This window comes from Elephas maximus, chromosome 4 (assembly GCF_024166365.1).
Source record: "Elephas maximus indicus isolate mEleMax1 chromosome 4, mEleMax1 primary haplotype, whole genome shotgun sequence".
Lineage (NCBI taxonomy): Eukaryota > Metazoa > Chordata > Mammalia > Proboscidea > Elephantidae > Elephas > Elephas maximus.
In genome coordinates, this window is record NC_064822.1 from 181,958,654 (window position 1) to 181,983,785 (window position 25,132).

The 25,132-nt window shown below is 54.2% G+C and overlaps 1 protein-coding gene across 3 annotated transcripts; it reads left to right on the forward strand.

Annotated features, from left to right (window-relative positions):
* Nucleotides 1-2,254: 2,254 nt before the first annotated feature.
* PICK1 (protein interacting with PRKCA 1) lies at nucleotides 2,255-24,727 on the forward strand. Of its 3 annotated transcripts, none has more exons than XM_049884414.1 (13): nucleotides 2,255-2,466; nucleotides 2,754-2,851; nucleotides 4,596-4,707; nucleotides 13,380-13,508; nucleotides 15,500-15,566; nucleotides 16,832-16,921; nucleotides 19,107-19,160; nucleotides 19,656-19,718; nucleotides 20,842-20,975; nucleotides 21,322-21,414; nucleotides 22,234-22,284; nucleotides 22,892-23,036; nucleotides 23,454-24,727. In XM_049884414.1, the coding sequence occupies exons 2-13, from the start codon at nucleotides 2,811-2,813 to the stop codon at nucleotides 23,723-23,725; spliced, it is 1,251 nt and encodes a 416-aa protein (XP_049740371.1). In that variant the 5' UTR covers nucleotides 2,255-2,466; nucleotides 2,754-2,810; the 3' UTR covers nucleotides 23,726-24,727. The 3 variants fall into 3 exon arrangements, with proteins under 3 accessions (XP_049740371.1, XP_049740370.1, XP_049740372.1); XM_049884413.1 differs by lacking the exon at nucleotides 2,255-2,466 and adding an exon at nucleotides 2,474-2,617; XM_049884415.1 differs by lacking the exon at nucleotides 2,255-2,466 and adding an exon at nucleotides 2,492-2,519.
* Nucleotides 24,728-25,132: the final 405 nt, after the last annotated feature.

The following is a 25,132-nucleotide window of genomic DNA, read 5'->3' on the forward strand; positions in this document are numbered from 1 at the left end:
ATAGACCCACCCTGAGTCTGCACACTGTACCTCTGGGCCCCGGACACAGAGGTCCTCAGCCTGCAGGGGGCATGAAGTCACCTTTAGAGCTTTGTGAAAACACAGCCTCCTCCAAAGTCCCATCTCCAGAGACTGCTCCAATAGGTCTGAGAGGGAGTCTGGGAATCTGCATTAAAGATGCCTTCAGATGTGTCTGAGGCAGGGGCCCCAGCACACTAAGGCCCTCAAACCGTGCCATGGGCTTTGCCTTCGGAAGTGGTTGGGCAAAATAATGAAAATGAAAAATGACAGTGTCATGGATTGAGTTGTGTCTCCCCCAAATATCCGTCAACTTAGCTGGGCCATGATTCTCAGTATTGTGTGATTGCCACCATTTTATGTGATTTTCCTATATGTTGTAAATCCTATCATTATGATGTAATAAGATGATTAGCGGCAGTTATACTGATGAGGTCTACAGGATTAGTGTCTTAAGCCAATCTTTTTTGAGATATAAAAGAGAGAAGTGAGCAGAGAGACAGGAGTGCCTTACACCACCAAGAGAGAAGCGCTGGGAGCAGAACGCATCCTTTGGACCTGAGGTTCCTGCACCAAGATGCTCCCAGACCCGGGGAAGGAAAGGATATTCCTCCTGAGCCGACAGAGAGAGAAAGCCTTCTCCTAGAGCCAGTGGCCTGAAGTTGGACTTCTAGCCTACTGGACTGTGAGAGAATAAACTTGTCTTTGTTAAAGCCATCCACTTGTGGCACTTCTGTTACAGCAGCACTAGATGACTAAGACAGACAGTAGCAACCGCAACCATCTGTGCCATGTGAACCACTCACGCAACTCTTTCACCCCCGTTTCTCTTTTTTCTCTTCATCTTTATAAATACCATCGTGGGAGGGACCATTAGCCTCGCTCTACGGACACCTGAGGCTCAGAGGCAAAGGGCGACTTGCCCAAGATTCCCAGCTACAAAACGGCAGAGCCCAAGCTTGAGCTCAGGTTGTCCTGGGGTGGAAGAGCCACAATGCATGTTAAAGCATCTGGGGTGGAAGATGCTGCTTTTTTGAAAATAGAAATTCTGGCCTAAACACAGGGCTCAGTGGTTCCAGCCCTGTGGAGGGAGCCCAGTGTTCCAGCCCCAGCCCTGCCATTAGCCACCTGTTTCAAGAGGGGTAGCTGCTTCTCTGAGCCTCAGTTTCTTTACCTGAAAACTGTGGTTGACAATACTTGTTCTCCCCTCCCAGGGGCGCAGGGAACTTTAAACTTAAAGTCCTGTGAAAGGGATCTGAACTGCAGAGAGGCACAGATCTGCTGAGACCTGCATTAGCTCCCCAAGGAGGGAGAGGCCGGGACTTCCACCAGGCTTGGGGTACATGGGTAATCATCCTCCTCCATCTCCCCTTCCTCCACAGCCCCTGGGACAGCTAGGGAAGGAAGGTGGGCAGGCCTGGCCCCCATGCTCCTTGAATGAGGTGGACGCCAGGGCTGGGAGAGCCAACCTCCTCCAGGAAACTCGTTTTACACAACAGCAGTGGCAGAAGAGGTTGGCAGGGACATGAGATTCGGACTCCTCAGCTGGGAAGTACTGATGGCGTTTCCTGATCCACAGGTAAATGGGGGCTGTGACCCTCGCTGGGCCCCCAGGGAACTGCTCCTCAGCACTAAGGAAGGAGATGAGGGTATGAGGAGTCTTTCACCAAATACCATGGTCTGGAACTGGAGAGGATGATAGAAAGCCTCTACCTCCATGTCCTTAGTTTATATATGGGGAAACTGAGGCATGTAAAGGGAAGGTAACTTAACTTGTCTGATTTGTCCTTAATAGCAGACCCGCTGAATACAGGTCTCCTGACTCCCAGTTTAGTGTCTCGTTCTTAAAGGACACTGGACTGGGCGGCTGGTGTCTCAGGCTCAAGTTCACCTTTGGGTGGCACTGAACAAAATCACTTCCCCTCTCTGGAACTCAGTTTCCTGCTGTGAAAGTAGAGCTGAGATTTCAAAGCGTCCTTCCAGTTGACACTCGAGTAAAGGCGTCACCAGGCTTGGTCTAGGCCCGGGTGCTGAAAATGTGAAAAGGAGGGTCTCAGGGTTTGTAGTGCACTGAACTTCGTCCGAGAGCCCCCGCCCAGAGATGCTTTCGTTGCCACGGCAACCGTCCGGACAGCGTGGTCCCCTGCGTTCCGCTGAGGAACCTGGGAAGAACCCTGCCCTTACCAAGATGGCGGCGGCGACAGGGCAGGGGGCGGGGCTAAGCGCAGTCAGCTCCTCCAGACCTTTTCTCTGTTCCGCTTCTTCAAACCAACATCGAGCTCCCGTCCATACTTGTTCTCTTTCCTGGTTCTGGAAGCCCCTGGAGCCAGAGACGGAAAGGCTGCCTGCAGGGATTGGGGCGAGTACCTCAGGGAGAGGGAAGGCGGGACTTCCGCGTCTCACCGGAAGTGACGCGACAGTCGCGGCCGCCGACAGGTGGAACGGCAGGTAGGTTCAGGTGCCAGCCTGGCAGGGTCCCGGCTGTGGGACCGACGCTTTCGGTGAGCGACAGAGGCGGCCCCCAAGGCCCTGGAGACCCGTTGGGCGGGCTTTGGAATTTGAGCCTTTCATCCTGGCCTGGAGCTCCTCTCTGTACCTAGTAAGAATCACCGCCACCCCCAGCCAGGACCCTCCATCGTGAGGCTCTCCCAGGTCTCCCAAATCTGCGGGGCTGGGTTTGGCATGCAGGCACTTCGGTTCCTTAAACCCTACCCTCCTTTCTCTCCCGGATCCAGTTTCCTTTTCCCCTACCGAGGTTTGCAGTTAGCCAGCCCATCCCAACTCTCGGAACCATGTTTGCAGACTTGGATTATGACATCGAGGAGGATAAACTGTGAGTATTTTGTTCCCCCAAGTCCTGGGAGTGCTCTGAGGGAGCGGCGGGTCCCTCAGATTCCTGGACTTCTCGGTTCCACAAATTCTTGCTCCCCTGCGGTGGGTCAGGACTTGTGCTGAAACAGAAACAGACCCTGCCCTCCAGGAGCTCACCATCTGTAGGGGTCTGTGGACACATTGGCAGCTACAGCTCAGGGCTGAAAGGGCCCTGATGGAGAGTGACCTGGCTTCGAGGAGAGCCGTGCGGATGGAGCAGTGTTTCTGCCGGGGTGTTCAGGGAAGGCTTTACGGAGGCTTGAGCTGAGTTTTGAAGAATAAATAGAAATGTCATAGCCATACCTTCCTTCCCAATCTAGACAATTAGTGGGACAGAGTTTTAAAACTTAGGTTTGTCTCTGCATTAGAATATATACTCCATGAGAGCAAGGGCTGGGCCCAATTAATGCCTTTCTGTGTCCTCAGCCCCAGTGGCATCACTAGGGTTGGTGTCACCCAGTGCGGTAACTCATGATGTCACCCCTCCATGGACCTTCTCCCATACCAGTCCATACAGAATCCTTAGCAATGTTTTTTTGTACTGATGTTACTCCTAAATTGTGATTTCCGTATATCACTCTTTCTTTTCCTTTAATTACTACTTCATTCTCAAAAAAAGTTACTGATAATAGGTTCACAAATAGTAATTACCACAATATTGTAGCTAGAACACCAGAAAACTTGACAATATCAGTGACTGTAAAAACACCAGTAGCAACAAAAACAACAGCGCGTTCTTGTAGCGCATGCAGACAAAACCACGTGGTTCAGAGTGTCATTGTAATTGGGTAATAATGACAGCTCTGACCGCAGGGCACTAGACAGTTCAAAAAATGAATTAGCATAGAGTTTTAGCCTTATGGGTATATCGATACATGGAAGCTGGGCCTACGAAAAAAGGTTTTTGTTGTTGTAACTGCAGGGATATTTTTATAAAACGTAATAAGTTTCTGCTGAAACACTGCATAACAATTTTATAGACAGTCATTTTGGTGTCACCCCCTCTGACAGTGTTACCCAGTGTGGTCTGCACCTCCTGCACCACCCTAGTGATGCCACTGCTCAGTACTTAGTAAGGTGCTTGACATCATAGGGCGTTAGCAAATGTTTTTGAATGAATAGGTGAATAAATGAGAATATTTACCATGAAACATAAATAAGTGCTAATATATAGTAAAAACTGAGATGTAGAGTAATTGAGCAGATGGGAAGTGGGTGGTTGAACAGGGGAGGGCTTCCCAGAGGAGGTGGCCATACTGTCCCATATGTGCCTAGGAAGGTGACAAGGACAGAGTCTGAGTAAAATCTCAGAGAATGAAGAAATGGGAAGGGGAACCACTTTTTATGGGGTGCCTGCTATGTGCTGGGTTGGGGTTAAGTATCTTCCATGCACTTCTTCACAATAACTCTGATAATAAGGTGGTCTTATTCCCATTTTATGGATGAGGAAACTGAGATGCAGAGAGGGTGACTTACCCATATCACATAGCTGATAAATGGTACATCTATGATTTCATTGCACATCGGCATGACTCCAAAAGCTGTGCACTTTCCAAAACAAAATGCTGCCTTTCTGGTCAAGTGAGGCAGAGCAAAGGTTATGTAACAGTTGGAGCCTCTCGGGGGTTTTGGAGGACCCACCCCCTGCCCTGTGTCTTCCAGTCATCCTTCTTCCAGGAGATGCAGCCTTGCTCTTCTTTTTCCAGTGGAATCCCTACCGTGCCTGGGAAGGTGACCCTGCAGAAGGATGCCCAGAACCTCATCGGGATCAGCATTGGAGGAGGGGCCCAGTACTGCCCCTGCCTCTATATCGTCCAGGTATTGGGCACTTTGGAGGTGGGGCGAGGTCCTGGAAAGGGTGAGTACCTCCTTGCTTGGCTATGATGGAGGCAGGTTCATTTCTGCACCCTGCATACATAGCTGGCTCCTCAGTCTTCAGGTAGCGGGCTTGAACAAGTGAATAAATGAAAAGTGTCCTCCTTAGAGAGGCCTGCCCTCTCAGTAGGTCTGCCCTTGTTTTTCTCTATCTTTGCCATCTGTGCTTTTTTTTTGTCAGCATTTATCACTGTCTGTAATCATGGGTTGGTTTGCCACTTGTTCTAGACCTGGCTGTTCTCCAGAGTCTTTGCAGTATGAAGACAGGGTCCCTGTGTTGCTCGTTTGCTGTGGTCAGCACCTAATGCAGTGGACATGCAATAAAAATGGCTTTAATGAATCTATGAAACCTTTGGCCTTGGGTACGAACTCAAGCGAAGTGTAGTGGATAGATCTTGAAATAAGAATGGCCTGAGTTCTAATGTAAGCTCCTCTGCTTACTAGCAAGTTGGTTAGCCTGTCTGTCCCTCAGTTTCCTCACCTGAAAGATGGGAATGTAAAATACGTATATGTATCTTTGAGTTGTGAGGTTAAATAAAATGACGGAGCATAATGCCTGGCACTTAGTAAGCATTCACTAGACAGTAGGCACTGTTATTTTGATAGTCGTTGTCCATTTTCCCAGATGCTCTGCCAGGGGTAAGGGACAACTTTGTGGTTCCTTGTAGAGAAGGGTGCCCTGATGTTGCCATTGTCAGCTGTGACTCAGGAGTTGGGGATATGCCTGCTGGGAGGCGTCCTTGACCCCATGGCTGGTCAGAGTCAGCAATCTTTCTTTCTTTTTTTTTAAATGCTTTATTTATTTTTTATTGTACTTTAGATGAAGGTTTATAGAACAAACTAGTTTCTCATCTAATAGTACACACGTTGTTCCATGACATGGGGTTCTCCCTTCTCAACCCTGGGTTCCCTATTACAAGCTTTCCTGTTCCCACCTGCCTTCCAGTCCCTGCCCCACGGCTGGTGTGCACCTTTAGTCTTGTTTTGTGCCATGGGCCTGTTCAGTCTTTGGCTGAAGGGTGAACCTCAGGAGTGACCTGATTCCTGAGCTGAAAGGGTGTCCATACTCTCAGGGTTTCTCCAGCCTCTGTCAGGCCAGCAAGTCTGGTCTTTCTTTCTGAGTTAGAATTTTGCTGTACATTTTTCTCCAGCTCTGTCTGGGACCCTCTGTTGTGATCCCTGTCAGAGCAGTCAGTGATGGTACATGGGCACCATCTAGTTTTACTGGATTCAGTCTGGTGGAGGCCATGGTAGATGTGGTCCATTAGTCCTTTGGACAAATTTCTCTTGTGTCTTTCGTTTTCTTCATTCTTCCTTGCCCCCGAAGGGGGGAGACCAGTGGAGTATCCTAGATGGCCACTCACAGGCTTTTTAGACCCCAGAGGGGTCAGCAATCTTTCTACAGCCCTGAAAGGAAGCGTCCCACCTCAAACATGCTTGTATGCTTGTCCTTGATTCTACCGTGTGCTAACTCTCTCAGCTAGGTAGCCATTGGTGGTGGTGTTAGGTGCTGTCAAGTCAGTTCCAACTCATAGCAACACTATGCACAACAGAACAAAATGCTGCCCGGTCCTGTGCCATCCTCACAATTGTTATGCTTAAGCCCATTGTTGCAGCCACTGTGTCAGTCCATCTTGTTGAGGGTCTTCCTCTTTTTCTCTGATCTTCTACTTTATCAAGCATGATGTCTTTCTTCAGGGTCTGGTCCCTCCTGATAAGATGTTCAAAGTATGTGAGACGTAGTCTCACCATCTTGCTTCTAGGGAGCATTCTGGTCGTACTTCTTCCAAAACAAATTTGTTTGCTCTTTTGGCAGTTTGCGGTATATTCAATATTCCTCTCCAGCGCCACTGTTCAAAGGCCTCAATTCTTCTTCAGTCTTCCTTATTCCTCGTACAGCTTTCACGTGCGTATGTGGCGATTGAAAATACCATGGCTTGTGTCAGGCGCACCTTAGCCTTCAAGGTGACATCTTTGCTTTTCAACACTTTAAAGAGGTCTTTTGCAGCAGATTTGCCCGATGGTAGAAGGTGGGAAAACTGTGGTCTCTCTGTGAGTCTTGGAAAGGTGTTAAGGAGTCACTTCTAGGCTTTGAAGACAGATTTCTAGAATCCGGTCTTGCCTCTGCTTGGGGTTCTGACTTCATGAATGATTTGACTTCCTGTGACCCAGAAGGTATTAGGGAGGCCTCCCCTAAGCCTGGCATCTTTGCCATGAGCATCCTCAGCCTCTCCCGCCGCTGTGATTATAAAGGAATAGAATTGATTTTTGAATACTAGGTTTTATTTTTATCGAAGTATTATTTGAGTTGCTTTAACAAGTCAAGAATACTAAAAGTCTTATGTGAAATGATAGCCATCCACTGCTTGTTCCCCTTCGGGTCCCCCAGTCCCAGCAGCAACACCACTTTTGCCATGTTGGCTGTTTGTTCTAGTGTGGACTTCCGTTTTTCTCATTAAGGCGCTTCTGTTACACTTGGACCTATCGACTGAGAATGTTACCTGTTGCATTTTCTTAGTCCAGCGGATGAAACTTTAGCTGTCTTCTAAAATCACTGTTTCTTCTCACCCCATCTTCCCAACATAGTTTATTGTACTTTTTTGGTTAAATCAATATTAATGCAACAAATATTTCGTTCAGGAACTGTTTTCTGAGTGTCTACATTGGGCCAGGCTCTGTGGTAGGCAGTAGGGATAGGGCAGTGAAGAAGACGAAGACCCTGCCCTTCCAGAGCTCTCACGCTAGTGGAATATTAATATACTGACTCTTTTACAGACTGGTCTCCACCAAACTTAGTGACCTTCTATGATTATGCTTCTTTTCTTAATTCAACTTTTTCTCTTTTTTAAAATTTTCTTTTTTTTTTCGTATTGTTCTTGTACTTTAAAAATTTTTCCACAATCAAACATTTCCCCTTCTCTGTCAATCTCTTTCCCCCTGTGGTTTTTCTTCCTTGACTGCTCCCCCTTCCTGCATAACTATCCTTTCAGAGAATTCCCATCATTTCTCTCCTCTGTTGGAATCGCTCATCTCTGGAATCCCCCTTTCTTGGTTTACTTCCTCATCTTGGTGGAGCACACCCTCCTTTAGCTTTCTGAGAAAGGGCACATGAGAAGTAAGTTTTTTGAGACCTTTTATCTCTGAAAATACCATTATTCTGTCTTTTGTTGTTGTTGTTGTTATTCCCATATTCTCTTTCACATTCAGCTGGTCAAATTCTAGAATGAAAATCAAGTTTGAAAATAACTTTCACTTAAATTTTGATGGTGCAGAGTTAGAGGGAGCATAGTTTACAAGACTGCCTTCGCTTCTAATACCAATTGCATGTTCGAGGTGTCCAGGAGCACCCTTAGATTTGATCATTTGCTCGAAGGATTCACAGAACTCACTGAAGGCTTTTGTACTCACGGTTACGGTTTATTACAGGGAAAGGATACAGATTAAAATCAGCCAAGGGAAGAGACACATGAGGCAGAGTCTAGGCGAGTTCCAGACACGGAGTTTCCAGTTGTCCTGTCCCTGTAGAGTCATGGACAGTGTTAATGCCTCCCAGCAACAATGTGTGAGAGTGCTCATGGAGTATTGCCAACCAGGGAAGCTCACTCAAGCCTTGGCGTCCAGAGTTTTATCGGGGCCCCACAGTTGGCTGCCTGCACAACTGATCTTTAGTCTCCGGGTCCTCTGGCAGTAGAGCTGCTACATTTGATCTCCAACACCTCTGGAGGTAGAACTGATACCACATGGCTAACATTTAGTCCCCAGCCCCTCCTGAGGTAGAGTAAATACCATGTGGCCCCTGTTACAAGTCACATTGTTAGACAGTCTGGTGACCAAGGCCTTCGGGTAAACAAAACCCAAAAAAACCCAACCCATCGCCGTTGAGTGGATTCCTACGCATAGCTACCCTGCAGGCCAGAGTAGAACTGCCCCATAGTGTTTCCAAGGAGTAGCTGGTGGATTCAAACTGTCGACCTTTTGGTTAGCAGCCGAGCTCTTAACCATTCACCACCAGGACTGCACTCAGGACTTTGAGGTACTTCTTTTTATCGCTGGTATTCTGAAGTGTCATGATGGTGACTCTTGGCATGGGCCTTTATTTGGTTGTTGTGCTGGGTCTTCAGAGGCACTTTTAGTGATAGGCATCTTGTCTTTCTTCCGTGAAAGCTTCTCTTTGATGACTCTCTGCCCTCCATGTTTTCTCTTCTCTCTTTGTGAAACGCCTCTTGGTTATTTGTTAGGCTTCCTGGATTGACCTTCTCCCTCCTCCCTCCCCCATTGTCCATCTCTTTTTCACTTTCCTCTGCTTGGTTTCCATAGCTTCTTTGGAATTTTTAATTTATATTTTGCATTTCCAAGAGCTTTCTTATTTCCTGATTGATCCTTTTGACATCATCCTGTTCTTATTTCTCTAATCACTTTGAAAATGTTAACTGCGAGGTTTAGTTTCCTGCGGTCCTTTTTTTGTTTGTTTACATGTTTGGGCGTCTTTCCTGTGGGAAGCTTCCCTCAGATGCCCCATAAACCTTGTCTGTCTCGATATTTAAGAGTGAAACCCTAAATAGGGTTTGAAGTTCTGTGTGTAGGTAGGCCTTGTTAACTGGTGGCTTTTCCTGTGGGGGTGGTCGGGCAGCAGACCAGCTATGTTGGGGACTTTCCAGGTGTCTGAGTCTCAAAGCCTTTCCTGTGGTGGCTCGGTGTCCTCAGGAAGGCAGTGAGCCTGGTGCCAGCATTCTGGGGGCTGCTGGGCTTTGGGAGGCTTTGGGACGCACCCTTCAGTGCGTAAACATCCTCTGGCCCCCAATTTCTTCCATCCAGTGCCTTACCCCTGCTGCCTCTGTCCCCAGGCCCCATTGTTGAGAGCTTCCCTAGAGGATAAATCTCCCACCTCTTCCCCTGCCCGAACCAGAAGGGGTAGTGGAGGTGCCGGGCTCTGCTGGGGTGTGGGGGAGCTGAGTGCATCCCTCCGGTTTCTACACCTTGATTCCCATCCACCTGTGGCTGTTTCCAGAGGGCCACTTCCTGACCTTCTGGCAATTTCCAGCAAAGATTGGCTCTTCTCGGTGAGCCCCTCCCGCAGGCTCTTGGAGTCCCGCGTCCTTCATGCTGCTGACTCTTCTGCCACCACTGCCCTGTCTTCCAAAGTCATTCAGACATCTCTCGCTTGTGGTGGTCTCCTCTGCTGTGGTGATCTCCTCTGCTGTGGTGGTCTCCTCTGCGGTGGTGGTCTCCTCTGCGGTGGTGGTCTCCTCTGCGGTGGTGGTCTCCTCTGCGGTGGTGGTCTCCTCTGCGGTGGTGGTCTCCTCTGCGGTGGTGGTCTCCTCTGCGGTGGTGGTCTCCTCTGCGGTGGTGGTCTCCTCTCCTGTGGTGGTCTCCTCTGCTGTGGTGGTCTCCTCTGCTGTGGTGGTCTCCTCTCCTGTAATGGTCTCCTCTGCTGTGGTGGTCTCCTCTGCTGTGGTGGTCTCCTCTCCTGTAATGGTCTCCTCTGCTGTGGTGGTCTCCTCTCCTGTGGTGGTCTCCTCTCCTGTAATGGTCTCCTCTGCTGTGGTGGGCTCCTTTACTGTGGTGGTCTCCTGTCCTGTAATGGTCTCCTCTGCTGTGGTGGTCTCCTCTGCTGTGGTGGTCTCCTCTGCGGTGGTGGTCTCCTCTGCGGTGGTGGTCTCCTCTGCGGTGGTGGTCTCCTCTGCGGTGGTGGTCTCCTCTCCTGTAATGGTCTCCTCTGCGGTGGTGGTCTCCTCTGCGGTGGTGGTCTCCTCTGCTGTGGTGGTCTCCTCTCCTGTGGTGGTCTCCTCTCCTGTAATGGTCTCCTCTGCTGTGGTGGTCTCCTCTCCTGTAACGGTCTCCTCTGCTGTGGTGGTCTCCTCTGTGGTGGTCTCCTCTCCTGTAATGGTCTCCTCTGCTGTGGTGGGCTCCTTTACTGTGGTGGTCTCCTCTGCTGTGGTGGTCTCCTCTCCTGTAATGGTCTCCTCTGCTGTGGTGGTCTCCTCTCCTGTAACGGTCTCCTCTGCTGTGGTGGTCTCCTCTGTGGTGGTCTCCTCTCCTGTAACGGTCTCCTCTGCTGTGGTGGGCTCCTTTACTGTGGTGGTCTCCTCTGCTGTGGTGGTCTCCTCTCCTGTAATGGTCTCCTCTGCGGTGGTGGTCTCCTCTGCGGTGGTGGTCTCCTCTGCGGTGGTGGTCTCCTCTGCGGTGGTGGTCTCCTCTGCGGTGGTGGTCTCCTCTGCGGTGGTGGTCTCCTCTCCTGTGGTGGTCTCCTCTCCTGTAATGGTCTCCTCTGCTGTGGTGGGCTCCTTTACTGTGGTGGTTTCCTCTGCTGTGGTGGTCTCCTCTCCTGTAATGGTCTCCTCTGCTGTGGTGGTCTCCTCTGCGGTGGTGGTCTCCTCTCCTGTAATGGTCTCCTCTGCGGTGGTGGTCTCCTCTGCGGTGGTGGTCTCCTCTCCTGTAATGGTCTCCTCTGCGGTGGTGGTCTCCTCTGCGGTGGTGGTCTCCTCTGCGGTGGTGGTCTCCTCTGCGGTGGTGGTCTCCTCTGCGGTGGTGGTCTCCTCTGCGGTGGTGGTCTCCTCTCCGGTGGTGGTCTCCTCTGCGGTGGTGGTCTCCTCTGCGGTGGTGGTCTCCTCTCCTGTGGTGGTCTCCTCTCCTGTAATGGTCTCCTCTGCTGTGGTGGGCTCCTTTACTGTGGTGGTTTCCTCTGCTGTGGTGGCCTCCTCTCCTGTAATGGTCTCCTCTGCTGTGGTGGTCTCCTCTGCGGTGGTGGTCTCCTCTCCTGTAATGGTCTCCTCTGCTGTGGTGGTCTCCTCTGCTGTGGTGGTCTCCTCTGCGGTGGTGGTCTCCTCTCCTGTAATGGTCTCCTCTGCTGTGGTGGTCTCCTCTGCGGTGGTGGTCTCCTCTCCTATAATGGTCTCCTCTGCGGTGGTGGTCTCCTCTCCTGTGGTGGTCTCCTCTCCTGTGGTGGTCTCCTCTGCTGTGGTGGTCTCCTCTCCTGTAATGGTCTCCTCTGCTGTGGTGGTCTCCTCTCCTGTGGTGGTCTCCTCTCCTGTAATGGTCTCCTCTGCTGTGGTGGTCTCCTCTGCTGTGGTGGTCTCCTCTGCGGTGGTGGTCTCCTCTCCTGTAATGGTCTCCTCTGCTGTGGTGGTCTCCTCTGCTGTGGTGGTCTCCTCTGCGGTGGTGGTCTCCTCTCCTGTAATGGTCTCCTCTGCTGTGGTGGTCTCCTCTGCGGTGGTGGTCTCCTCTCCTATAATGGTCTCCTCTGCGGTGGTGGTCTCCTCTCCTGTGGTGGTCTCCTCTGCTGTGGTGGTCTCCTCTCCTGTAATGGTCTCCTCTGCTGTGGTGGCTCCTCTCCTGTGGTGGTCTCCTCTCCTGTAATGGTCTCCTCTGCGGTGGTGGTCTCCTCTGCTGTGGTGGTCTCCTCTCCTGTAATGGTCTCCTCTGCTGTGGTGGTCTCCTCTCCTGTACTTTTTTTTTTAAACCTTTATTTATTTATTTTTTTAGTGTGATTTTGGACTGTAACAGAAAGAATGCTTATTTATTATATTTTCTCCTTTATTATAAACTGTTCTGTCTACATACTTTGGAAAGTTTAGAAACTAAAAATAAGATAGAGGGCAGGCAATGCCAGATAACCACTGCAAATAATCTTGGTCTCTCTCCCAGTGGTCTTTTTTTCTACATATATTTTTTTAATATTCTGTGCCTATCTCTGTATACACTTACGCAGCCTTTTGTTGTTGTTCACGGCCGTCGAGTCGATTCTAACTCATAGTGACCCTATGTACAGCAGAACACAACCCTGCCTGATCCTGCACCATCCTCACAAACATTGTTATACTTGAGCCCATTGTTGCAGCCACTCTGTCAATCCATCTCATCAAGGGTCTTCCTCTTTTTTGCTGAACCTCTACCTTACCAAGCATAATGTCCTTCTCCAGAGACGGATCCCTGCTGATAACGTGTCCAAAGTATGTGAGACAAAGTCCTTGCTTCTAACGAGCATTCTGGCTGTACTTCTTCCAATACAATATTTGTTCGTTCTTCTGGCAGTCCATGGTATATTCAATATTCTTCGTCAACACCACAATTCAGCGGCGTCAGTTCTACTCCCCTTATCATAAGCACGACTCATGTGGTTGACCCTTGTCAAACATACCCAATCTCACAGGCAATGAGTGCTGACCCACTGAAGGAGTCCCCGGGGGAAAAGGACTGGCACGCATGTGGGCATGCTCAGGGCAGCCCTGGGCTGCTCTTTGGGACCTAAGGTGAGATGGAGGAATTGACCAGAGATTCTCTGAGCCTCTGAGTCAGCTTGGTTGGAAAAATCTATCAAAGAAATGACCTTGGTGGAACAAACAGTCACTGGGTGTGCAAGGTTTGGTGTATTTGGTGTTAGAGAAGGCAGGTCTCATCAATTTGTGTTTAGGTTCTGCCTCCTTCCCCTCCCCCTAAGGATGTCTGTTTAGGAGCTCTTGACCCCTGCCCTTCTTGAGCACCACTTAGAGACTGGAGGAGAGATCAGGGCAGAGCCAGGTACTGGTTGGGGTGGAGGGAATGACATATCTGCCTGCACTAGTTTCCCCTCAGTTCTCCTTTCTCACCCCATCCGCACCTTCCTGATGTTCCCCAAGGTGTTTGACAACACCCCGGCAGCCTTGGACGGCACTGTGGCAGCTGGAGATGAGATCACTGGTGTCAATGGCAGGTCGATCAAAGGAAAAACTAAGGTGGAGGTGGCGAAGATGATTCAGGAGGTGAAGGTAAGGCCCCGCAGGCCTGGGAGGGGGTCCAGCCCTCGCACTGCTCCCCGCATCAGCACATCAGGGTCCAGGCCACACACTAGCCTTGCTCAGTTTATCCCTTGTCCAGTCAGTAAATACGATTGTGCTCCAGGACTCGTCCTGGGCCCTGGCAAGAGAGTGGGCAACAAGACCCCCAGGCCTCTGTCCTCCTCAGGCTCCCAGGGGAGCTGACAGACTTGAACCTTGCCTCAGGGCCAGCCATCTTGTCCTCAGTCAGGGCTGGAGCTGAAGCTAGAAGGCCAAGGTGAACCCACCTGCGTCAGTAGACACTCAGTCAATGTTGGCCAGGCCATGCTGAGCCTGGAAGTGGGTGAGAGGGAAAGGGGACCCCCCGCTTCCCTTCCCTGTAGGAACTTTCAGATCAGGGACCCCTCTGGGCTCCAGGGCAGCTCCCAGTTACGCTGCTGGCCTTCTCTTCTGCAGCCCTGCCACCTGCTCGCCCACCTGCCCCACCCCACTGCTCCAGGCCAGGGCCTCTCTCCCTAGAGCCCTCCCAGACTGGCAGGCAGCACCCTAGCACCTACTCCCAGAAGCAGGCATGCAGCCCTCTTGCCGTTTCCTAGAGATTTTGCAGCTACTGGTTCCTGGGAAACCAATACTGTGAAAGAACCAGCGTGAAGGAGGTACAAAGCCACAGGATGATTTAAAAGTCTGAGAATCAAGCTGGGATTCACTGCTTATAAATTGAACTTGGCTGAGTGCTTTAGTTCCTTGGTCCCATCCATCCACCCTACTCTCACCACTGCTCTGCTAATGGTTCTCAGAGCTGGTCCCTAACCAGCAGTATTAGCATTGCCTGGGAACTTGTTAGAAATGAAGATTCTCAGCAGGGGTTCTGTGGGCCCCCTTCCTCTAGCTCTGCCTCCTCACCATCCCCCCATCTCTGCTCATCGGCCCCCTCCCTGTCCTCCCAGGCCTGTCTCCCACTGTCCCTCCTTACATCATGGCCCCCTGTTGCTCACGAGGACAAGAACTCCCCGTGTTTGTCCACAGCCATGACACTATTGACAAAGGGAGTTCCCAGCTCCGCCAGGGCTCAGCGTCCCTGGGGATTGGTGTCCTGAGGGAGGAGGTGATTCAGAGTCCAGGCCAGACCCCCACTGCAGTGCTCTGCTTTACCCCTCAGCTGCTCTCCGGGTGCCCCCCCAGTACACTCTGTATTGCAGTCTGGGGAAGCGTTTGGCATCCCACTTCCAACTCAGAGCTTTCTCCGGGACAGAGCCTGCGTCAGGTAGTTTTGGTTTCCCTTCAGGGCTAACTTAATTAAGTCCTGTTTTATATTTGAATGGATTCAGTCCCAAGATCAAGGGCCTAGGATTGCAGGCGAGAGAGTGACCATGGTGGCCACACGTGGCCGGGGAAGGCTTCTCAGGGCAGGTGGCACTCCCCTCAAAGCCCTCTTCTGTACAGTCTCTGGGAGGAACTTGGCCTCCCTGCCGGGCTTAAGCCCGCGGCTGGGGCTGCCCTGCCCCTTCTCCTTCGCACCGCAGCACCAGGCACAGAGAAGATCCTCAGAAATGCCTGTTGAATGAGTGGAGAGAGTCGCAAAGGGTTTAGAGCAGGGAAGAGGCTGTTGTAGGGGAATGGTGCAGCAGAGGCTTGCAGTGTGGTCTGGGGAGGGCAGGAGCGCCCAGGCTGACTGGAGCACAGGCCATCAGAGACCATTAGACCGTGTGCTTCATGAGGCCTGGGACCCCCATCCACCCTCATTCCCGCTGGTTCCCCTGCACCCGGCATGTAGAGTGGAGAAGGGAGGGACCTGGGAGCAGATGGGTTACATGCAGGGCCCTGTCACAGCCCTCCGCCTGCTGGGGCCGAATGCATCATTGCTCTGGCCCCTTACCAGAACCCAGGATTCTGTCATGACCCACAGATTCTGGGGCCAACAGGTCCCACCGTTGTGGGGCTCGGGGTCCAGGAGATTCCGTCACAACTCTGTCCTCTTCCAGGGGGAGGTGACCATCCACTACAACAAGCTGCAGGCGGACCCCAAGCAGGGCATGTCCCTGGACATCGGTAAGCGGGCCCGCGCCCCGCCAGCCCCCAGCCCAGAGGAAAGCCCGGCCTCTGCTCTGCCGCTTTGTAACAAGCATTGATAGTTACGGGGCTGAGTTCTTTGACTTTTTCTGACCAAGAAGATCTGAAAGGCCCGGGAGGACTGGGGTGCTGTCCCTCCAATGGTTTCCAGGGAGCTGCCCCTCATTTCTCACAGTGTGTGCTTCACTGCCACCCCCCCTCCACCCCCCGCCGGGTTCCTTCCTCTGGAAACTTGCTTTCTAGGGTTGTCCTTTGTTGGCTAGCCCCTTGGCCTCTCCAGGCCCGGGTCCTTGCACTTTAGAAAGGGAGGGTGGCCTGACCCCGGCTGAACACCTCCGACCCACCAGCATCCCTCCTTGGCCTCTTCTGCCCGGTGGCTCCCAGGAGGGCTGAGGGGCTGATCTGGAGCTTGGGCCTGGGCAGGGGTCACAGGCCAGTCCTCTGCCTCTAGCACACCCTCTGCGTGGGGCAGGGGCAGGATGCCTTCTGCTGGAGGCGCCGGGCCCAGGTTGTGGAAAAATTTGAAGATTTGGGCTGGGCAGTAGTTTCACAGGCCTCTGAGCCAGCCACCTGGCCTTACAATAAGGGCAGAGGCCCCAAGGGTCCTGCGCCCCCAGATGAGACACGCCCCCCAGACTCTTGCCTCTGGAGCCCAGTGGCCTTGCCAACACCCTAGAGTCAGAGCTGCCTCCTGGTTTGTAAGAGCACATTGACTCTGTCCTGGAGATTCTTCCTCCCAAGCCCTCTGGTCCCAGCCCTGTGCCCTTCCAGGGACTCTGCTGGTCCCATGCCAAAGCTGAGTCTGGGTCCGAGTCACTTGTCGCTGTGCCCATTACTTTGACCAGCCAGAGACTGACCATTCCCCCCGCTCCCCTCGTACTTGGGCGCCCCAGGCTAGAACATGGAGAGTGAAGGGGAAGAGACTCCCAGGGAGCTGTTGGCTGTGCTGAGCCCGGGCTGCTCTGGGCATCTGTGATAGCCGGGAGCAGACACGCATACCAGACCTGGTGAAGGCCTTGATGTTTTTACCTCCTTTTGTCCTCACCCACTTCTATGAGGCAGATAATGAGAGGGGCAGGGGGCCCAGTACCGCCCTCTTGGGGGTACCCCATTGCATCATGGCTCACCCAAGTACTAAGCTCCACTTCAGCCTCTTCTGCCCCAGTGGTTGCTCCCAGTGTATCCTGATGAGCCGGGGCCCAGCTGCAGAGTTGACCCTGTGGCTCCTTCTCTCCTGGCCCCAGTGCTGAAGAAGGTAAAGCACCGGCTGGTGGAGAACATGAGTTCGGGGACTGCAGATGCCCTGGGCCTGAGCCGGGCCATCCTGTGCAATGGTGAGTCCCCTCATCCCGCTTAGGCTGGGCCCTGGCCACTCAAGCACCGTGGCTACCCACCAAGCCCAAGTGGCTCCCCGGGCTTGGCCTTGGCCTCTGCCTGTGGGGCCAGTAGTCACCATCTCTTAGCGCCCCAGAGAGTATCCATAGCTGTCAGCTGTGCCCCCTGGAAATTAATATGCCCAGGTCACAAATGAGGAAAACAGATGAGGAGTGGGGGGGGCCTTCTTCCAGCCCCCTGAGCCAGTGAAGGCAGAGCCGGGGCCAGGCTGCGAGACCGGGCTTTCTACCCCAGTGCCCTCAGCTGCTCTCACCTTACCAGGCCACAGCCCCACCATCTCTGTGTGCCCATCCAACCCCTCACCCCAGCACCCACACTGCTCCTGGGCCGCCCGCTACAATCCTGTCTTTCTCCAGGAGGTGGCGCTGCTGTTCTCGTACCAGCAGCTCTGCCCAGGGCTCCCTAAGTGGCTGCCCACCTTGCAGCAGGGGAAAAACTATATACTCACATGTGCACACACGCATGCACACACACACTCACATGTCACCCTGGGTGGCCAGTAAAACACAGTCCTGCTCCCACCATCGCCAGCCTAATTTATAAATAGCAGTCTTGCTGTGCGTGGGGGGCCTCGATATAAATACCTATGTGAAGTGTCGGCTCAGCTGGGCACACACACCAGCACTTTACTGGCTGGGGACGTAGGGGTGGGGCCTGAGCGTGTTCCAAATGGTACAAAAGTGGTGGCTGCTATTTTCAGCCTCTCAGGGCCTATAAATCCCTGGTACTGTAGTTACCATGCGTGGAGATGAAATTAGAACTGGTTGTTGTATTTTTCCCCCAAACCTTGCAATTTCCCCAGCCTTAAATAGGATTTCTAAAATTGAAGCTGTCATGATGTCCCATGACCCAGCTAAAAACAACAGCACAGCGCTTACGTGGCTCTGGCCTTGCAGGCTGGCCCGGCGCCTGGGCGCGGGTGAGCCGGGGCCTTGAGGCCAGCTGGGGTGGCCGAAGCCTCCTGAAGACCCCAAGGTGCCCCCTTGATTCCGTCAGAGCCCAAGCCTTTCTCCCCCAGAGCCTTGTCACCCAAGCCACCTCCCCTGCCCAGAGCCCAGACCCAGACTCAACCTCCTTACTCCCCTTCTCTCCTGGTCGGAAATCCCCAGCGAGGTCAGCACAAGGGACTATGTGACAGAGAGCACTTGTGCTGACAGTGCCTAGCTTTGTGGCTTCAGGCAGGTTGTGTTATTCTCTGCTCCTTGGCCTTCTCTGTGAACGGGAGTCGGAGGGTGGTCCCTGCCCCGCCGACTGCTGTTGAGGACTAAGACGAGTCATCTGGTGAGGAAGCCACTGACGTGCCCCTCACCTGCTCCGGTGCTCCTGTGGGGAGGTGGGTGGCACCTCGCCCTCAACAAGACAGAGGCCCCCTACAGAGTGCAGGGGCAGCCCGAGGGTCCTGGGCCTGGCTTGTCTTATTAGCCCGCCCCCTCATTCTCCGGGCCTACCATGGGCTCCGTCGCACAGTAGATGTTCAGTAAACACCTGCAACGCAAATGCGGTCATCAAGGCCTCCCTCCAGTGTGAGTGCTTCCTCGAAGCCCTGAATTTCTCTTTCTCCTTCCCAAATTGTGCCATCCCTTCTCCTGAGGCTTCACTCACGGTAGCTTCTGCGGTAGGGACTGTATGTGGCTGCGTTAGCGACGTCTCCTCTGGCTTATCCTTTCTATTTCTGTCTGACTGCCTCCTCCTTGGCTGTTGGCCAGGTTTGTGTTAGAAATGGGGGGAGCCTTGACTGCCAGGCAAAGGGCTTCGTTCTGCTGGTCTCAGGGAGACCCATGAGTTTTGGTCTTGGGGTTTTTCACTCACGATCTTTGCAAGTACCTGATTCATTGACAGTCATCTGCCCCCTCGGTTTGCCTCAGCCTGCTGGGTGGGGCCTCATCTCGGGGCCCTGAGGGCAGCCCTGTGTGTCTCCCACTTGCCTCTTGTTTGGGTGTGCTGGGCTGTTTACAAAATACCTCTGAAACCGCTGACCCTGAGTTGCCATCACCCCCTCCCTGGGACCCAGTCTCATGGGGGGCCACCTTTCCCTGCCCACACTTGGCCCTGGCCCCCTGGGCCGCCTTTTCTCCCCCATGGCTTGCTGAATTCAACTGACCACTTCTCTCTGTGTCCCCACAGATGGGCTCGTCAAGAGGCTGGAGGAGCTGGAGCGGACGGCTGAGCTGTACAAAGGTGGGAGGATGGCGCCTACAGCTGGCAGCCCTGGGGGGCAAGGGGCAGGTGTCCTGGTCCAGAAAGTGTCCTGGTCCTGGGGAGCCCTGGTGTAAAGATGGTGGCAGTGGGGAGCAGGAATGCCAGCCTGCAACGTTGTAGGACCATGGCTGTTAGAAATTCTTTAAGGTATACCCTTTTTCTGATTTTGGAAGTACTACATACTGATGAAAATTCAAGTAATAGTATATACAAATGTGACGAGTCCCCAGGACTCCCCTCCCCTCCATAGACAAAGTCTGTGCTGCCTTGATCACCTGCCGTGGCTTCACCGTCCTGGCGCCCTCTCCATTAGGGCTACTTAGGTGGGGCCAGGGCTGCAGCTGAGCCTTCAGCCATAGACCCTGGTGGGATCATGGGACAAATCAGGGAACCCAGAGCCGGTGAGGGCCTCAGGTGAGGGGTTGGGGAGCTGGGGGTGGTGCCTGCGGCCCCCACAGCTGGGTTTCTCTGCAGGGATGACGGAACACACCAAGAACCTCCTGCGGGCCTTCTATGAGCTGTCGCAGACACATCGGGGTAAGGCGTCCCCTTCCCTGCTCCATCTCCCTCAGACCTGCTGGGTGAGCCCAGACGACCCTCGCGCCTCTGGGCCCAACACACCCTGTCCAGTGAGAGCGTGGTCCGGCTCCTCTCAGGTCTTTTCATGCCCATGTGTGGCTGACTGTGGCTGTTTTGGGCCCCTGTCTTACATGGGGGTCCCTGGCCTCTGTGCTCTTGCTCCTCCGTGCCAGTCGTTCACACCCAGTCCTTCAGGGAGGGCCTATTGTGGGCTTAGCCCTGAGCTGGGCCCCTGGGGCTCACACAAGCCTGGCCCACATCCAGGTACGGAGTTGATTCCCATAGGCCACAACCAGCGCAGGTGGTGCCCCTGGGGGTGCACTACATGGGAGCTGGCTCTGTGGTACAGTCATCCACCCAACCCCCTCCATCCCACAGCATGCCCTGGGCACTGTTCTAGATGCAGGGGACATAGTGACAAACAGGAACCATGAGGAACATCTAGTCCAGATGGTCTTCTTGGGGCCCAGCTGCGCATCTGGCCCATCCTGTCTACGTGCACTGCCATTGGTAGTGTGTGAGGCACGTCCCTGTCTGTGATCTCACTCCCCACAAGGCCTTACCTGGGCAGGACAGGCACTATCCACCCCACTTGCCAAACAGAAGAGATGATTACACAGCCCCTAAGGGGCGGGGCTGGCGGTAGAACTCATGTCCAGGTTCTCAGACCAGTGCTCTGTCCTCAGACAAGGCTGCCTCCTCCAACCTTGACCTAGCCTTCTCCATGGTTTGGTCACTCTGGGGAGTGAAGGCCATCCCACTCTGGGGTGTAGACCCAGCTACCTCGGGGCATTGACCCTGCCCCTTGGGGTGTAGGCCTAACTTGCATGGGTTGTAGATCCAGCTTCTTTGGGGTGTAAACCCAGCTCCCTCAGGGTCATAGCCCCAGCCACCTTATGGGTGTAGACCTGCTCCCTCGGGGTGTCAACCCTGTTCCCTTGGGGTGTGGACCCCACGCAGACCTTGGCCTCTAGCCTGCCAGGCCCCCAGCCCTGCTGCTCCCTCCTCTCCCCCGTAAGCCCCTGGCATCTCTATTAGGGTGTCCAGTAGGGGTGGTCTTCAAGGAAGACTTGTCGCACAGCCTTTGGGGACGTGTTCTCTGTGATCGGGGTACGGGAGCCCCAGCCAGCCGCCAGTGAGGCTTTTGTGAAGTTTGCCGACGCCCACCGCAGCATTGAGAAGTTTGGCATCCGGCTGTTGAAAACCATCAAGCCGGTAGGTGACGTTGAGCATGTGTAGGTCCAGCGTGTGAGAGTGGAGAGGGGACAGCGTGGCCTACAGGAGTCTGTGTTGGAGTCAGTCACCCACTGACCACGGCTGATCTGGGCAAGCCACCCGCCTCTTTGGGCCTCGGTGTAAGCTCCAGGCTGGCTGCTGGCCTGGCTTCACCCCTGAGTCACAGTTCACCCATGGCCTGGTATTGAAATGGTCAAGGCTATCTGTAGTGCCGTTCGGCTCTGACAGTCTGAGTCCCCTGGGAGGGATGACACAACAGAGTCATCCTTTGTCACCCTGGCCCAGCCCGGCCATGGGGGCTTAGTATCCACACACCCCCTCCCAGATGTTGACAGACCTGAACACGTACCTCAACAAAGCCATCCCGGACACTCGCCTAACCATCAAGAAGTACCTGGACGTGAAGTTTGAATACCTGGTGAGTGGTCTGTGGGCCTCTGGGAGGATGGGGTCTGGCCTGCGGGTCTGAGCTCACCCTGGGGGATTTAGCCTGCCTGGTTGGCGGCACCTGGCCAACAAGATGGGCAAGGCTCTGTCTCATCCAAGGATGTGGGACTAAGACTTGGAAGGTGCCCAGGGACTCAGGCTGCAGTGTAGGCCCTGCCCCGATACTCTGAGGAGCCTCCAGGAGGCTGAGCGCCAGGGTGGGTAGGTGCTTTCATTTGGACCTCTCTGACCCTTGAGATTTTTCCTATCACCTTGAACAACAGGCTTAGAATAGGTGAGTGGTGGAAAATTGAGTGCCGAGGGATGTTTATGGGTAGATGTGGTCAAAGGAGTTGAGAAAAAATGCTCCACTAAACAAGCCAAGGCTCCTTTGCTGCAGGCCTTCTCAGAGCCTTTGATAGGCCTGTGCGCAGCGTGCGTCTTCAAGGTCTTCCCAAACGCCTCTGACCCTGGAGCTCTTTTCTTCAGAGCATCTCTTGGGACTTGAGTTTGGCAAACGCTCAGGCCTCAGGCCCCTGCCTACCCTCCCGGATGATTGCCCCCCTGCCTGCTGCTGCTCCCTCCCAGGGTCCCCAGAGCAGGGCCAGTGTGAGTGAGGTGCTCCACCCACCCCTCCCCGACTCATCTTAGCCTGTTCCATCTGGGTATCTGCAGGTCCAGGAGGCCTGGCCTGTTTACTCCCCTTGGTGGGCCCAGCATTCTGGGGTGGCCTGGGGTACAGTTTGGGGCTGTCAGGGTGGGCGTCTAGGAGGCCGCAGCCACTCTGACAGCCTGGCCTCGCCTGCTACAGTCCTACTGCCTGAAGGTGAAGGAGATGGACGACGAGGAATACAGCTGTGTGGTGAGTGTCACGCAGGCTGTGGGGGGCGTGGCCCTGGTAGGGAAAGGCACGCCCCTCCCGCCCCCTGTCTTGCAGAGCCCCCAGAGTGTCCTGAGCCTGCCAGGGACCCCAGGTGGGTCAGGCCAGCCAGGGAGAGGCTGGGGGCTTGGCTGGACCCTTGTCCCTGGAGACTCAGGGCCTCCATCCCCAGGCTTCGTGCCAGCCCTGCTGGCCTTGGGTGCTCCCCCACCACCCCCAGACCTTGGGAGGCTCTTGCAGGGAAAACTCTGAATTTCCTCACTCCTCAGAGGTGCTTTTCCTTTATTTTTAATATTTTTGGTATTAGGCTGCACCTTATGACTAAATGTTCGTTGATTTAAGGTGGCAGGGGTTTGGGTTGTTTGGTGTTTTCTTTTTCCTTCCTGCAAAGGTATTGCTAGGTACCTCTAATAGTTGCTGGCCTCTCAGAACCCAGGAGCCAGGGGTATCTTTGAGAGGTCCAGCGTGGTGGAGGGTATGAGCTGGTGGGGTGGCTCTGCAGCCTGCCTGGTCCCTGCCCCCATCTGTCCCTGAGCAGGACCTCCCTTCCCTACCTGGGGTCACTGATGTGTTCCCCCCTACCCTCCAGGCCTTAGGGGAGCCCCTGTACCGAGTGAGCACAGGCAACTACGAGTACCGTCTGATCCTGCGCTGCCGCCAGGAGGCCCGCGCCCGCTTCTCCCAGATGCGCAAGGACGTGCTGGAGAAGATGGAGCTGCTGGATCAGAAGCATGGTGAGCAGCTGGCCTGGGCACCGGGCGGGCTGGCCCTGCTACCTCAGTCGGTTCTCACACCATCCTTGATATGGCGGGGTGGGCTCCCCACTTCAGAGATGGGGAAACTGAGGCCCTGAGGGATAAAGCCACTTACCCGAAGTCCTGGGCCCTGGCAGAGCTGGGAGTGAAAGGTGAGGGACGGGTCCCTACCCCTTGGGCTCTATGAGATGAAGCCCATAGTCCACACACACTGTAGGGCTCCTTGGTCCCCTGGCTTGGGGGCTGGGGACCTGGGTTCTCCCATGCTGGCTGCCATGTCTGGCTGGGCAGCCCTTGCCTCCACCCCGTCCCAGGGTTAAGGGAGGGGGACTCGGGCAGGCCTGGTGGGTGGCTAGCAGCCACAGCCACGGTGCCCTGCCCTGCCTCCCGCCCCAGTCCAGGACATCGTGTTCCAGCTGCAGCGCTTTGTGTCCACCATGTCCAAGTACTACAATGACTGCTACGCTGTGCTGCGGGATGCCGACGTCTTCCCCATCGAGGTGGACCTGGCACACACCACGCTGGCCTACGGCCTCAGTCAGGAGGACTTCACCGATGGAGAGGATGAAGAGGACAACAATGAGGACACGGCAGCCAGGGAACCGTCCCAGGATGCGCGAGGGGCTGCTGGGCCCCTGGACAAGGATGGAAGCTGGTGTGGCTCCTGAGTGCCCCCATGGGGTGTGGATCTGGGGGGTAGGGTGAATGGGAGGAAGACAGCAGGGGAGCGGGACGGGGCCGCTGGACCACAGGGTGGCGCATAAAGGCCTGCTGCCTTGGGGCGCCTGCCTCCCTGCTCCTCTGTCCTAGCACAGCGAGCCTGCTGCCCTGCCAGGGAAGGCCGGGGCATGGTCTGGGACCTGGACACTGGCTCCTCCAGCCTTCTTTCCCTACCTCCCAGCCCGATGGAGAGCCTGGTCTCTGGACCTACCTTAGGAGGGAGAGGGCAGAAGGAAGAGGGATTGGAGGTGGCATAAAGTTCAGGATCAGTCCTCATGGTCACCTTTTGCTGGCCCCCTAGAGCCTGCCAGGAGTGGGAGGATGGAGGTGGGTCACTGAGGTTGGGGCCAGCGTCTCTTGTGTGCCCTCGCCTTGCCGAGGCTACTCCTGTCCCAGGCCACACACACCTCGGTGGCCTTTATTTATTCTCTTCCCCCAGTGCAGTCACTTTTCTGGGGAAGGGCTGGGGCACTGGGCCTGTATTTAATAAACACAAACCCAGATGGAGCAGCTGTTTGCAGTGGCCTCAGACCCACCGCCCTCAACCTGCCCTCCGCGTCTGCTCCACACACGAGGGAGGAGGGTGGAAGCAGTCTGCGGACAGTTCACTTCGTCCACGTCACTTGTTCCTCACAGTGGCGCTGCAGGGTTAGCACTATTGTCCCTTTTACAGATGGGGAAACTGAGGCTCAGAGAAGTATCTTGCTCCAGGCCACACCGGGTACAAGGGACAAAGTGGGATTTGAACTCAGATCTGATAGGTTTAAAGGCCTTGACTTTTCCGCCTGACTCCAAAGCTTTCTGCCTTGTGGGGCCCGTGCATATCCTCCCTCGTCTTTGATCCTTCAGTGCTGCTGGCTGTGAAATGGCCTTTATTGGGGAGACCAGGCCAGATGCTGGGAAGGGGACCTGGGGTCTTAGAGGGGAGGAAAGTGCTAAGGGTGTCCCAGCTGCTCCAGCTGCACCTGCTCTGCCCTGGGCTCTGGGGAGAAGCCCAGCTGAGACACCATGCCAGTCCTGTCTGCAAAGTGGGAGAAATGGGTGGCCACGCGTCCTGCTTTGCCTGGAGAGCTCCAGGCCACAGCAGTGTAATTATTCCCGGTGGCCCCTCTCACTCTCAGTGTCGCTGTTTGGACAGTGATCTATTGTCTTCCTGAGAAGGGGGAGGTGTGAGAGGTGGGCGGAGTCCCAACTGAAAAAAACAAGTTTTCTGCTTATTCGCTCTGAGCATGCGGGTCCCAGGCTGAAACCAAGTGGGGTTCACAGGCAGGATTGGGAGTGTGGGGCTGGGTGCTGTCACCAGTAGTCTACAGGGGTCCCCTCCAAACCATCAGACCATACTGCTTCTCTGAAAG